General features: G+C 36.9%; 1 protein-coding gene across 1 annotated transcript; it reads right to left on the reverse strand.

The window, feature by feature from the left end:
- Positions 1 to 301: 301 nt before the first annotated feature.
- On the reverse strand, positions 302 to 11,543 carry OR14J1 (olfactory receptor family 14 subfamily J member 1). The gene is made up of 2 exons (XM_055264354.2): positions 11,459 to 11,543; positions 302 to 6,645 (listed from the first exon to the last, which is right to left on the reverse strand). The coding sequence occupies exon 2, from the start codon at positions 6,617 to 6,619 to the stop codon at positions 5,654 to 5,656; it is 966 nt and encodes a 321-aa protein (XP_055120329.1). The 5' UTR covers positions 6,620 to 6,645; positions 11,459 to 11,543; the 3' UTR covers positions 302 to 5,653.
- Positions 11,544 to 11,880: the final 337 nt, after the last annotated feature.

Genomic DNA, 11,880 nt, shown 5'->3' on the forward strand with positions numbered 1-11,880 from the left:
ATTGATACCCTGTCTCGAAAGAAAAAAAAACTTTGTAATTTTAAAGAAGGTATTTTTGGAAGATAGGACACCAAACATGAATTATAAAACACAAAGTTGACAGATTGAACTACATCAAAATTTTTAAAGTTTTACTCTCCAAAAGAACCTGATGGAAAAAAAAGGACAATCACAGGAGATTAGAAAAAACATTTGTAATACATGTATGTGACAAAAGATTTTTATCCAGTATATATACATATATACACACATATGTAAATGTCTTCATAATAGAAAGATTAACAACTTGTTTTAAAAATGGGCCAAGTGTTTGAGCAAACACTTCACAAATGAAGACACACAAATAACTAATAAGTCCATGAAAAGATGTTCAACCTTGTTGAACAGGGCAATACAAAATAAACTCATTGATATATATCACCATGAATGTGTTTAAAAAGCTAAAAGTTTTTCAAAACACCTGACAAGGTAGCCAGGATGGTCTCGATCTCCTGACCTCGTCATCCGCCCACCTCAGCCTCCCAAAGTGCTGGGATTACAGGCGTGAGCCACCACGCCTGGTCCTTTATAACAATTCTTGATTATCTAGGGAATATAATATTGAACAACTACTTTAGAAATCAGTGTGGGTGGTTGGAAAGATGGTAGAATAGAAACAGCTTCGGTCTGCAGCTCCCACTATCAATGCAGAAGCCAGATGATTTCTGCATTTCTAACTGAGATACTCGGCTAATCTCACTGGGACTGGTTAGACAGTGGGTGCAGCCCATGGAGGGCTAGCCAAAGCAGGGTGGGGCATCGCCTCACCCGGGAAGCACAGGGGGTCAGACAATTCCCTCCCCTAGCCATGGGAAGCCATGAGGGACTGAGCCGCGAGGAACAGTGCACTCCAGCCCAGATACTACGCTTTTCCCACGGATTTCGCAAACCACAGAACAGTAGATTCCGTCGGGTGCCTATGCTACTGGGGTCCTGGATTTCAAGCACAAAACTGGGCGGCTGTTTGGGCAGAGACTGAGCTAGCTGCAGGAGTACAGCTAAGGCAGTGTTTAAAGGGAAATTTATAGCACTAAATGCCCACAGGAGAAAGCAGGAAAGATCTAAAATCGACACCCTAATATCGCAATTAAAAGAACTAGAGAAGCAAGAGAAAACAAATTCAAAAGCTAGGAGAAAACAAGAAATAACTAAGATCAGAGCAGAAATGAAGGAGATAGAGACACAAAAAAATTTTCAAAAAATCAATGAATCCAGGAGCTGGTTTTTTTGAAATAATTAACAAAGTAGAATGCTAGCCAGACTAATAAAGAAGACGAGAGAAAAATCAAATAGACACTATAAAAATGATAAATGGGATATCACTGCTGATCCCACAGAAATAGAAATTACCATCAGGGAATACTATAAACATCTCTATGCAAATAAACTAGAAAATCTAGAAAAAATGGATAAATGCCTGGACACATAAACCCTCCCAAGACTAAACCAGGAAGAAGTCTAATGCCTGAATAGACCAATTAGAAGTTCTGAAATTGAGGCAGTAATTAATAGCCTACTAACCAAGAAAAGCCCAGAACCAGACAGATTCACAGCTGAATTCTACCGCAAGTACAAAAAGGAGCTAGTACCATTCCTTCTGAAAATATTCCAAACAATAGAAAAAGAGGGAATCCTCCATAACTCATTTTATGAGGCCAGCATCAACCTGATACCAAAACCTGGCAGAGACACAACAAAAAAAGAAAATTTCAGGCCAATATCCCTGATGAACATTGATGTGAAAATCCTCAGTAAAATACTGGCAAACCGAATCCAGCAGCACATCAAAAAGCTCATCTACCATGATCAAGTCAGCTTCATCCCTGGGATGCAAAGCTGATTCAAATATGAAAATCAATAAATGGAATCTATCACATAAACAGAACCAATGACAAAAACCACATGATTATCTGAATAGATGCAGAAAAGGCCTTCGACAAAATTCAACAGCCCTTCATGCTAAAAACTCTCAATAAACTAGATATTGATGGAATGTATCTCAAAATAATAAAAGCTATCTATTACAAACCCACAGTCGATATCATACTGAATGGGCAAAAGCTAGAAGCATTCCCTGAGAAAACTGTCACAAGACAAGGATGCCCTCTCTCACCACTCTTATTGAACATAGTGTTGGAAGTTCTGGCCAGGGCAATCAGGCAAGAGAAAAAAATAAAAAGTATTCAAATAGAAAGACAGGAATTCAAATTGTCTCTGTTTGCAGATGACATGATTCTATACTTGGAAAACCCCATCGTCTCAGCCCAAAATCTCCTTAAGCTCATAAGCAATTTCAGCAAAGTTTCAGGATACAAAATCAATGTGCAAAAACCACAAACATTCCTATAAACCAATAATAAAAAAGAGAGCCAAATCATGAAGAACTCCCATTCATAATTGCTACAAAGAGAATAAAATACCCAGGAATACAACTTACAAGGCATGTGAAGGACCTCTTCAAGGAGAACTACCAACCAGTGCTCAAGGAGAGAGGGCACAAACAAATGGAAAAACATTCCCTCCTCATGGGTAGGAAGAATCAATACCATGAAAATGGCCATACTGCCCAAAGTAATTTATAGATTCAATGCTATCCCCATCAAGTTACCATTGACTTTCTTCACAGAATAGGAAAAAACTACTTTAAATTTCATATGGAACCAAACAAGAGCCCACATAGCCAAGACAATCCTAAGCAAAAAGAACAAAGCTGGAAGCATCATGCTACCTGAATTCAAACTATACTACAAGGCTACAGTAACCAAAACAGCATGTTACTGGTACCAAAACAGATATATAGACCAATAGAACAGAACAGAGGCCTCAGAAATAATGCCACACATCTACAACCATCTAATCTTTGACAAACTTGACAAAAACAAGCAATGGGGAAAGAATTCCCTACTTAATAAATGCTGTTGAGAAAACTGGCTAGCCATAAGCAGAAAACTGAAACTGGACTCCTTCCTTACACCTTACACAAAAATTAACTCAAGATGGATTAATGACTGAAACGTAAGACCTAAAACCATAAAAACCCAAGAAGAAAACCTAGGCAATACCATTCAGGATATAGGCATGGGCAGAGACTTCATGACTAAAACATCAAAAGTAATGACAACAAAAGCCAAAATCGACAAATGGGATAAAATTAAACTAAAGAGCTTCTGCACAGCAAAAGAAACCATCAGCAGAGTGAATAGGCAACCTACAGAATGGGAGAAAATTTTTGTAATCTATCCATCTGACAAAGGGCTAATATCCAGAATCTAAAAAGAATTTAAACAAATTTACAAGAAAAAAACAACCCCATCAAAATGTAGGCGAAGGATGTGAACAGACAGATTCTCCAGGTTAAAGTGATTCTCCTGCCTCAGCCTCCTGAGTAGCTGGGATTACAGGTCCATGGCACCACGCCCAGCTAATTTTTTGTATTTTTAGTTGAGATGGAGTTTCACCATGTTAGCCAGGATGGTCTCAATCTCCTGACCTCGTGATCTGCCCGCTGTGGCCCCCTAAAATGCTGGGATTACAGGCATGAGCCAATGCCCCGGCCTGACAGACACTTTTTAAAATAAGACATTTATGTGGCCAACAAATATATGAAAAAAAGCTCATCATCACTGGTCATCAGAGAAATGCAAATCAAAACCATAATGAGATACCATCTCATGCCAGTTAGAATGGCTATCATTAAAAAGGCAGGAAACAACAGATGCTAGAGAGGATGTGGAGAAATAGAAACACTTTTACACTGTTGGCGGGAGTGTAAATTAGTTCAACCATTGTGGAAACAGTGTGGTGATTCCTCAAGGATCTAGAACCAGAAATACCATTTGACCCAGCAATCCCTTTACAGGGTATATACCCAAAGGATTATAAATCATTTTACTATAAAGACACATGCACACTTATGTTTATTGTGGCACTGTTCACAATAGCAAAGACTTGAAACCAACTCAAATGCCCATCAATAATACACTGGATAAAGAAAAGGTGGCACATATACACCCATGGAATACTATGGAATATTATGCAGCCATAAAAATATGATTTCTTGTCCTTTGCAGAGACATGGATGAAGCTGGAAACCATCATTCTCAGCAAACTAACACAAGAACAGAAAACCAAACATTGCATGTTCTCACTCATAAGTGGGAGTTGAACAATGAGAACACATGGACACAGGTAGGGGAACATCACACACCGGGGCCTGTTTGGGGGTGAGGGGGTAGGGGAGGGATAGCATTAGGAGAAATACCTAATGTAGATGACAGGTTGATGGGTGCAGCAAACCACCATGGCACGTGTATACCTATGTAACGAACCTGCAAGTTCTGCACACGTACCCCAGAACTTAAAGTATATAAAAAAAAAAAAGAAAAACAAAATCTCATGTGGAAGATTAAAGAAAAAATCTCACTAAAATACATGCATGTGTAGATATTATAACCATTAATTCAAAAAAGTCCTATAAAAATATTCCCCATTACTGAGCAATTGCTCATTCCCTTTGTCATTAAAACATGTACTTTGATTTACTTCAAAACTGAGGGGACTAGTCCAGTTTTGTACTCTTGTAAATTATGAGTCTTTCTTGAAGAAATCTGCAGCATTACACAAAATTGAATCAGATATACAGATTCACAAGATTTATGCCTCCTTATCTCACACATTCATAAGTTGGATCTCTTCATTTGCAGTTTATCTATATTCTGTTTCATGGAACTAGGGAGCATCCCCTGCCTAACTCTGTAAAACCAATTTGTCAAACTCTTGTACAGATCAGAAAAGTAAAGGAATTAATATAAATACCTCCAGTAATAGGGATGCACAAGGGTGATGACAATTTTATTAATAGATTATAGTAGTATATGCTTATATTTATAGATTATACACATCACACACACACACACATAAACATACACACTCACATTTGGGTAATAATGCATTTGCCATCAGTAACGAACATAAATGACCTTATTGTTTGAGTCAGACAAATATTAATTTGAATCACAGCTTAACTGCTATTTATTTGAGAAATCTCGGGAAAATTAATTAATCCTTCCTGAATTTATTGTTCCTATTGGCAAAATGGGGACAATATGGCATAGCTAGAAGAGTTGTTTTCTTGAGTCAAAAGAAAAATATATATATATAAAGCACTTGATACTTACTAGGGGCTGAATAAATTGTTGAAATCACCATTGTAATAATAGTAAAAGAACTTAATATGAATACTTAATATGGGTAGAAAACTAGGAGACCCACTGGAAATACCATATATGCACCATCATATTAACCCAGTTAGCTTCATCTATCTCCAACCTTATTTGTTAATAACAAGCTTTAAATTATACAGGCCAGACTCCAAACTAATTGTCTTTCTCCTTCATTTCAGAAAAATTTCCCAAAGATGACTTAAAATAACACTGAATTGGAGGGAGGAAGGAAAGCTAATATTATTAGAAGCACAACATCTTAAATTTTAAAGAATTATATTTGAGAGGAATATATACAATAGACAGCTTGGAAGAGCATTCTGGGAAGAAATAAGATTCACCTCTCTTCCAATCTGAAATATAATAACAATGCCTTTCATTCGTATGGTTCTTTAGAGTTTAAACATGGCTTTTAAGCACATCTTTCTCTGAGGAAGCTCTTCCTTTGAGAGCATCTTCCTCAGTGCTGCCTTCATGGCGTCATTCCGTAAGCTATAGATGACTGGATTGAGTGTTGGAGGTATCACAGTATAGAACACTGAGAATACAAGGTCTATAGTTGATGAGGAATCAGAAGGCAGTCTGAGAAACTCAAAGCCTGCAGCTGAAAGAAAGAAGGTGACTACAAATAGGTGTGGTAGGCAAGTGGAGAAGATCTTGGTCCGGCCCTCAGCTGATGGGATTCTCAGCACTGTAGAGAAGATGCGAATGTAGGAGAGCACAATGGAGATCAAACAGATAAATGCTGTAGACGTTGTGAATGCAGCCAGTACAATCTCATTAATGAATTCGTAAGAACAGGCTAGTTTCAGCATCTGAGGAACATCACAGAAGAATTGGTGAATGACTCTCTTCCCACAGAGAGGTATGGAGAAGTTAATGGCAGCATGCATGAGCCCAGAGAGGCCCCCAGCAATCCACACAGCTATCACTGCATGCCTACAGGCACGGGGATCCATAATAGTCTCATAGTGAAGTGGTTGACAGATTGCTGCGTACCTGTCATAAGACATCACTGTGAGAATGGCCACTTCTGATGAGGCCAGAGCTATGAAGAAGAAAACCTGAAGAATGCACTGAACAAGAGAAATGTAACCGTTGCCCGTAAGTGAATTTGCAATGGACTGGGGGACTGTGACAGAAACGAAGCAGAGGTCCAGAAGAGAGAGGTGCTTTAAAAAGTAATACATGGGGGAATGGAGACGACGGTCCAAGGTAATGATGGTGATAATGAGGAGGTTGCCTGTCAAGGCCAGCAGGTATGTCACCAGAAACAGCAATGCATGTAAAATCTGAAGCTTACGCTCATCAGAAAACCCCATAAGAAGGAATCCACTCACTGAAGTCAAATTGACCATAGTCTCTGAAGATACCAAGTGTGACTCTGTTTAGGAAGCCAAAGAACAGTAGGAAGAAAATGCATGACATCTAATATATTTGTGTGTCAAGTAACTCAGTTCCTCAGCATGGAGATACTGAAATGAGATGAATTTATTTTCATTATGATTAGTTAATATTCAGTTCAAAAACGTTTTAGCAATTATTCAGAAATAGAATCCCTAAATGTGAGCAACAAGTCATAAACATTTTCTGGAGCAGAGTTTGCATTGTCAAAGAGGGAGAAATGGATGGAAATGATAAAGTCTTTACCTTCAATAAAGTCAATGAAAATGATACTAGCATACCAATCTCATTACATCTTCTATATGATGCCTTAGTATTACAATGATGCACTATATAGCTTCTTTTGCTAACCAGCTAACATGAAGTTATTGATACCACCTTGCAAATGGATCTAGAAACAGCTCAGAGGCAGATCAAGAAACAGCTCAGAAGCTAATCTAGAAGAGAGGTTAGCTCAAAGAACAGTCATATTTTTTCCTCTGAAAAGCTCTTAACATTTTAAAGATTATATTTGCTTGTAATAAAATTTTCATAGAAATTTTGAAAAATGAAATGTCTCAAAATTGTAAAATGCAGATGCCACTGATATCAGGCATTGAATCCTGAGCTTTGGAGATCTTGCAACTGACTGACAAAGGTTCACCGTCAAAGAATGTTTAATTCTCAAAATTCTTATGACAACTTGGGGTTGGACATTTTCAATCAAATCCATTTGAAGAAATAAAGAGATTTTCTAAAATCTATGTGATAGGCAGAATGCTAGGTAGTAGAGTATATATTTTTCTAGTGCTATGTCTCATTGTGACTTCCTGAATGAAAAAAAATATATATTTTTTTCTCTCTAGGACTTGAAATATGTTAGATAGTGGAAGCCCATTTCTTAAAATAACCAACCAAACAAAAAAAACATCTATACCAGATGTAACAATTATTAGGAGGACTAAATGATGTAACTTTTCCTATTTCATTTTAAATGTGCTATTATTGTAGAATCATTGTCATCATAGAATTATTTTGTGTATCAGAATCACTCTGCTAATTTTTGCCTCTTTTTTTTCTTTTTAAATCCGTGCATTTGTTGAAAGGTCAATCAGTATCATTTTCACTGAGTTTCTTCTGCACAAAGACTATTCCTTCATCATTTCTGTCCATTTCTTCACCCTTGACCAATGGTGTCTAACATATAGGTACTAAGTAAATACTTACTTAATTGGATATCTACATAATTTATTTCAGTTCTATATAGATAAAAACTTAATGGCTAAGCTACATGAGTTACTGCATCTGATTTTGAAGTTACTGCATCTGATATTGTAGTTTGTTTCATTTATTAATCCCTAAGCTGTAGGAAAAGGTTAAAATCACTTAAACCAATATCTTTTTGATTTTGCTGTAATTCATTTTGAGAACCGACTGAAACTAAGTTTTAGGAAATTTTTTTCCCACAAGGAACAGTCTCAGGGCTAGAAGGGCCCTTAATCCATCATTGATGGTCACATCCCCTGCTTCATGGCAGTAGGAATCAGAGGAAAACAGGGGTTACTTTCTTCAAAGTTTCTCTAGCTTTCTTGCTCCTATAGTTTTCCTGGTCCTCCATTAGATATGGCTTAATCCCCATTGCTGCCAATCTTAATGCCTGGCTTAACTTGCTCCAAATATTGGATAGTAGTTTTGGAATTTAAAATAAAATGTGAATGGATTAAAGCAATTCACTTATATTTTAAAACTTATTGTCTCTGGCTTGAAAATCGAAAGCATTGTGTTACTTACCACTTCTAATACACGTTGTTAGTGTAATCTACGAAAAACCTCTATCATTTAGCCTCCCCATTAAGTTTCTCCATAGAGGGAAGGAGGAGAAAAATCATAAGAAGAAACTTGAATGCACACACCATATTTTCCTCTCAACAACTCCCACCAACCTATTTTCATTTTTATTTTCTTTGAAGACAGAGAATAATTTTTATATCTGATTAATAAATGGAAAATTTCATCATTTTAATTTCACTAGTTCCAAATTGTATTGATTCATCACTTATCAAATAAGAAGGAAGGGAATCATATACATGTGGAGATACTCTTAGGATTAAGGATGATACTGCGAGAACATATAAAACCTGTGTTCAATCCTTCCAAGTCATACCTGCATTAAATACTTTATTTTACAATAAAACTAAACATTTTTTGGTGGAGAGTATAATGATTCTTTCAATGTTATTTGTTTCCCCCAAGCATTTTTTTCTGTCTTCACTAACCATTTATATGCAAATTTTATCCTACAAAACATTTCTAAACTTTTCTGTTTTTTACCTCTCATATGTTGAAACCCTCAATTTTTTTGAAAGTAGTTCTCTTTTAGGTTCAGTGGTACATGTGCGAATATGTTATGTAGGTAAACTCTAATTCATTCCAGTAACTGCTCTAAAGAGTTAGCATCCTAAGTCTCTTCTTCACTATTTTCCTCTATTTCCTGGGAAGTAGCATTGCCAATAACTTCAATGAGAAAACATAGGTAATTATATGTTAAGCTCCTCAGTTTCCTACCTGTATACAAATGAAATGATCTCTAATATGATTTAATTCCACCCACTGTAGGGTTTCAAAGGCAGAGAAAGAGCTCTTTTTTCCTTTCCAAGTCAGTGACCAACCCTATACTCAACCTTGCTCTATCGCAAAGGGCATCTTCGTCACAGTGTGCAATTGCTCTCTCTCTCTCTCTCTTTCATAATAGTGCACATTTTATGTGTGTGTGTGTGTGTGTCTGTATATGTGTGTGTATAAAATCAACACAAACTCCATGTCTAAAAATTCTAATAATGTTGATTTCCTGAGATTACTCTTAATGAACCAGATTGTTTCACTATGCTCTGTTGATAGATGATAGATTAGAGATAGATAGATGATAGATTAGAGATAGATAGATGATAGATAGATAGATAGATAGAGATAATCTTCAGACTCATCTATTTTAAAGAAAAAGAAAAGCCTTCACTCCACACTTAGGACTTACTTATAATGTCCCTTCTCTTTACAGCCATGCTTTATGAGCAGAATAGGGTATCATTGTGTGCCCTGGCACATTTGGTTCAATTTTTGAACCATGTTAATCATTCTTGCTTGATGAGTCCTCACAAACAGCTCCAGCAAATCCACAAATAACTATTACAATGGTAAATTCAATTCACTCTTTCTATTTTGTTTTTATTTTAAACTTTCTCAAATATATGACATTATTATACAGTTCTTTCTTCTAAAACAGCTCACCTCCATTAGCTCTGTGCCACTTAGTTCTGGTTTTCTATTTCCTCTCTGAATATTTTTTCTTAGTCCCTTTATCTGGGTCTTCTTTTAACATTTATTGAAATTTGATGGTTTCCAAAAATTTGTCCTGACTCTTTCTGTACTTTTGTTTACTCAAAAATATTCTTGTGCCTTTTAAAGAAGACAGATTAACTATTTTCCTACACAATAGAAAATAATAGTCGGCTGTTTTGAGCACTACCATAGGTCTTCTGGGTTGCAGGTCCTCATATCCTGCTTCATGCATGGCACATCACTGCCCCTGAATGGGTCTTTCCCATAAGGACTCATCTCTTCTTCCAGACCTCTCCCTGTCACTGTTACCTATTTCAAAGAATGGCACAACTTTGCTTTAATCTGTATATCCAATCAAACACCAGAATTTTATTTGCTTACTATCTGTTGTAGTTATTACCTCTTGCTGTCACACGTACAGATTAGTTCAAACCTTCATTATCTCTGGCAATATTTTATTCTTCAGTTTTATGTATTTCTAATCCAACTTCAATGCTGTTGCCAGGATAAATGATGATGCAAATCACATCTTGTAACATTAATTTAGCTTTTAACTCTTTATTGACTTGATTATGCAATGATGCCCAAAAAGCTTACGATGGCAAACAATATCTTTACAATGCTTCCTGACTGCCATTCTAGTATTATCCATCATTTTGACTTCTCCAACCCCAGGCCAATCTCCATGTCTAATAATGCTGACTGACTTAATTACTCTTAATAAATCAATCAGGTTGTATCATCATGCTGTGTTTGTTTTTTTAAATCACACTATTCCTCCTGTCTGGAAGTCCTCCCACTAGAATCCCCCCTCATGGCTGGGCACGGTTGCTCACGCCTGTAATCCCAGCACTTTGGGAGGCTGAGGTGGGCAGATCAACTGAGGTCAGGAGTTCGAAACCAGCCTGGCCAACACGGTGAAACCCCATCTCTACTAAAAATACAAAAATTAGCCGGGGACGGTGGTGGGCACCTGTAATCCCAGCTACTAAGGAGGCTGAGGCAGGAGAATTGTTTGAACCCAGGAGGTGGAGGTTGCAGTGACCCAAGGTAGCGCCATTGCACTCCAGCCTGGGCGACAGAGCGAGACTCGTCTGAAAAAAAAAAGAAAAAAAAAGAAAAAAAAAGAAAAAAAAATCCCCCCTCATTGGTTTGGCAAATACTTAACTATCTTTTAACACAGCTACATTGTCTCTTTCCATTTATAATTCAACTGAGTTTAACTGTCAACCTAAGAAGAATTGTCACTCTTTGGAGCCCAGATTGCATTCATTTAAGATTCCTTATAATTTATACTAACTTCCTATACTTATTTGCATAAATTTCCCAGCTTATTTAAACCGTTCTTAGTTAAGGAGTGAGAAATTATATATCTTATTTAGAGTTATAACTTTGAAGACTCGCATAGTCACTGGCACTAAGCAGGTGCTACATAAATGTTGGATAAATTCCATAAAATTTGGAGAAGTTTTACTCACCAGAGTGGATCTCTTGGTAGAAACAAATCTCAGTTGATCCTGAGACTGAGCATCTTTGTTCTAGAATCAAGCTGGTTTTTCAGTCCGTGAAATTTCCATGTAAGGAAAGGACTGAAATGCTTTTATATAGGACCAAACAGGATGTAACTGCCCAGGGACATTTAAATTCCCTATTAGCTAAGTGGTATTTGAAATAAAGCCAGTGCTGTCCAGGCACTAGGGACAAAAATCCTGTGCAGGAAAGTTGGTGTTTCAGATAACCACTATGAGTTCAAAGCAGGGGATTTCACGGATCTCTCCCTCAAGGAATTGCCTCAGTGGAAAGTAGTTAATTATTATCTTGGTTTAGCTAACTCTTGTAGTCGATGCATTTCAGGTTAAAAAAATGAATATTATACGTAACTTGTTTTTTGTAATAAAAG

The sequence above is a fragment of the Symphalangus syndactylus genome, chromosome 23 (assembly GCF_028878055.3).
Source record: "Symphalangus syndactylus isolate Jambi chromosome 23, NHGRI_mSymSyn1-v2.1_pri, whole genome shotgun sequence".
Lineage (NCBI taxonomy): Eukaryota > Metazoa > Chordata > Mammalia > Primates > Hylobatidae > Symphalangus > Symphalangus syndactylus.

Excerpts from the sequence above, each read along its gene's own strand:
- OR14J1 (XM_055264354.2), bottom strand. The coding sequence starts at position 6,619 with ATGGTCAATTTGACTTCAGTGAGTGGATTCCTTCTTATGGGGTTTTCT.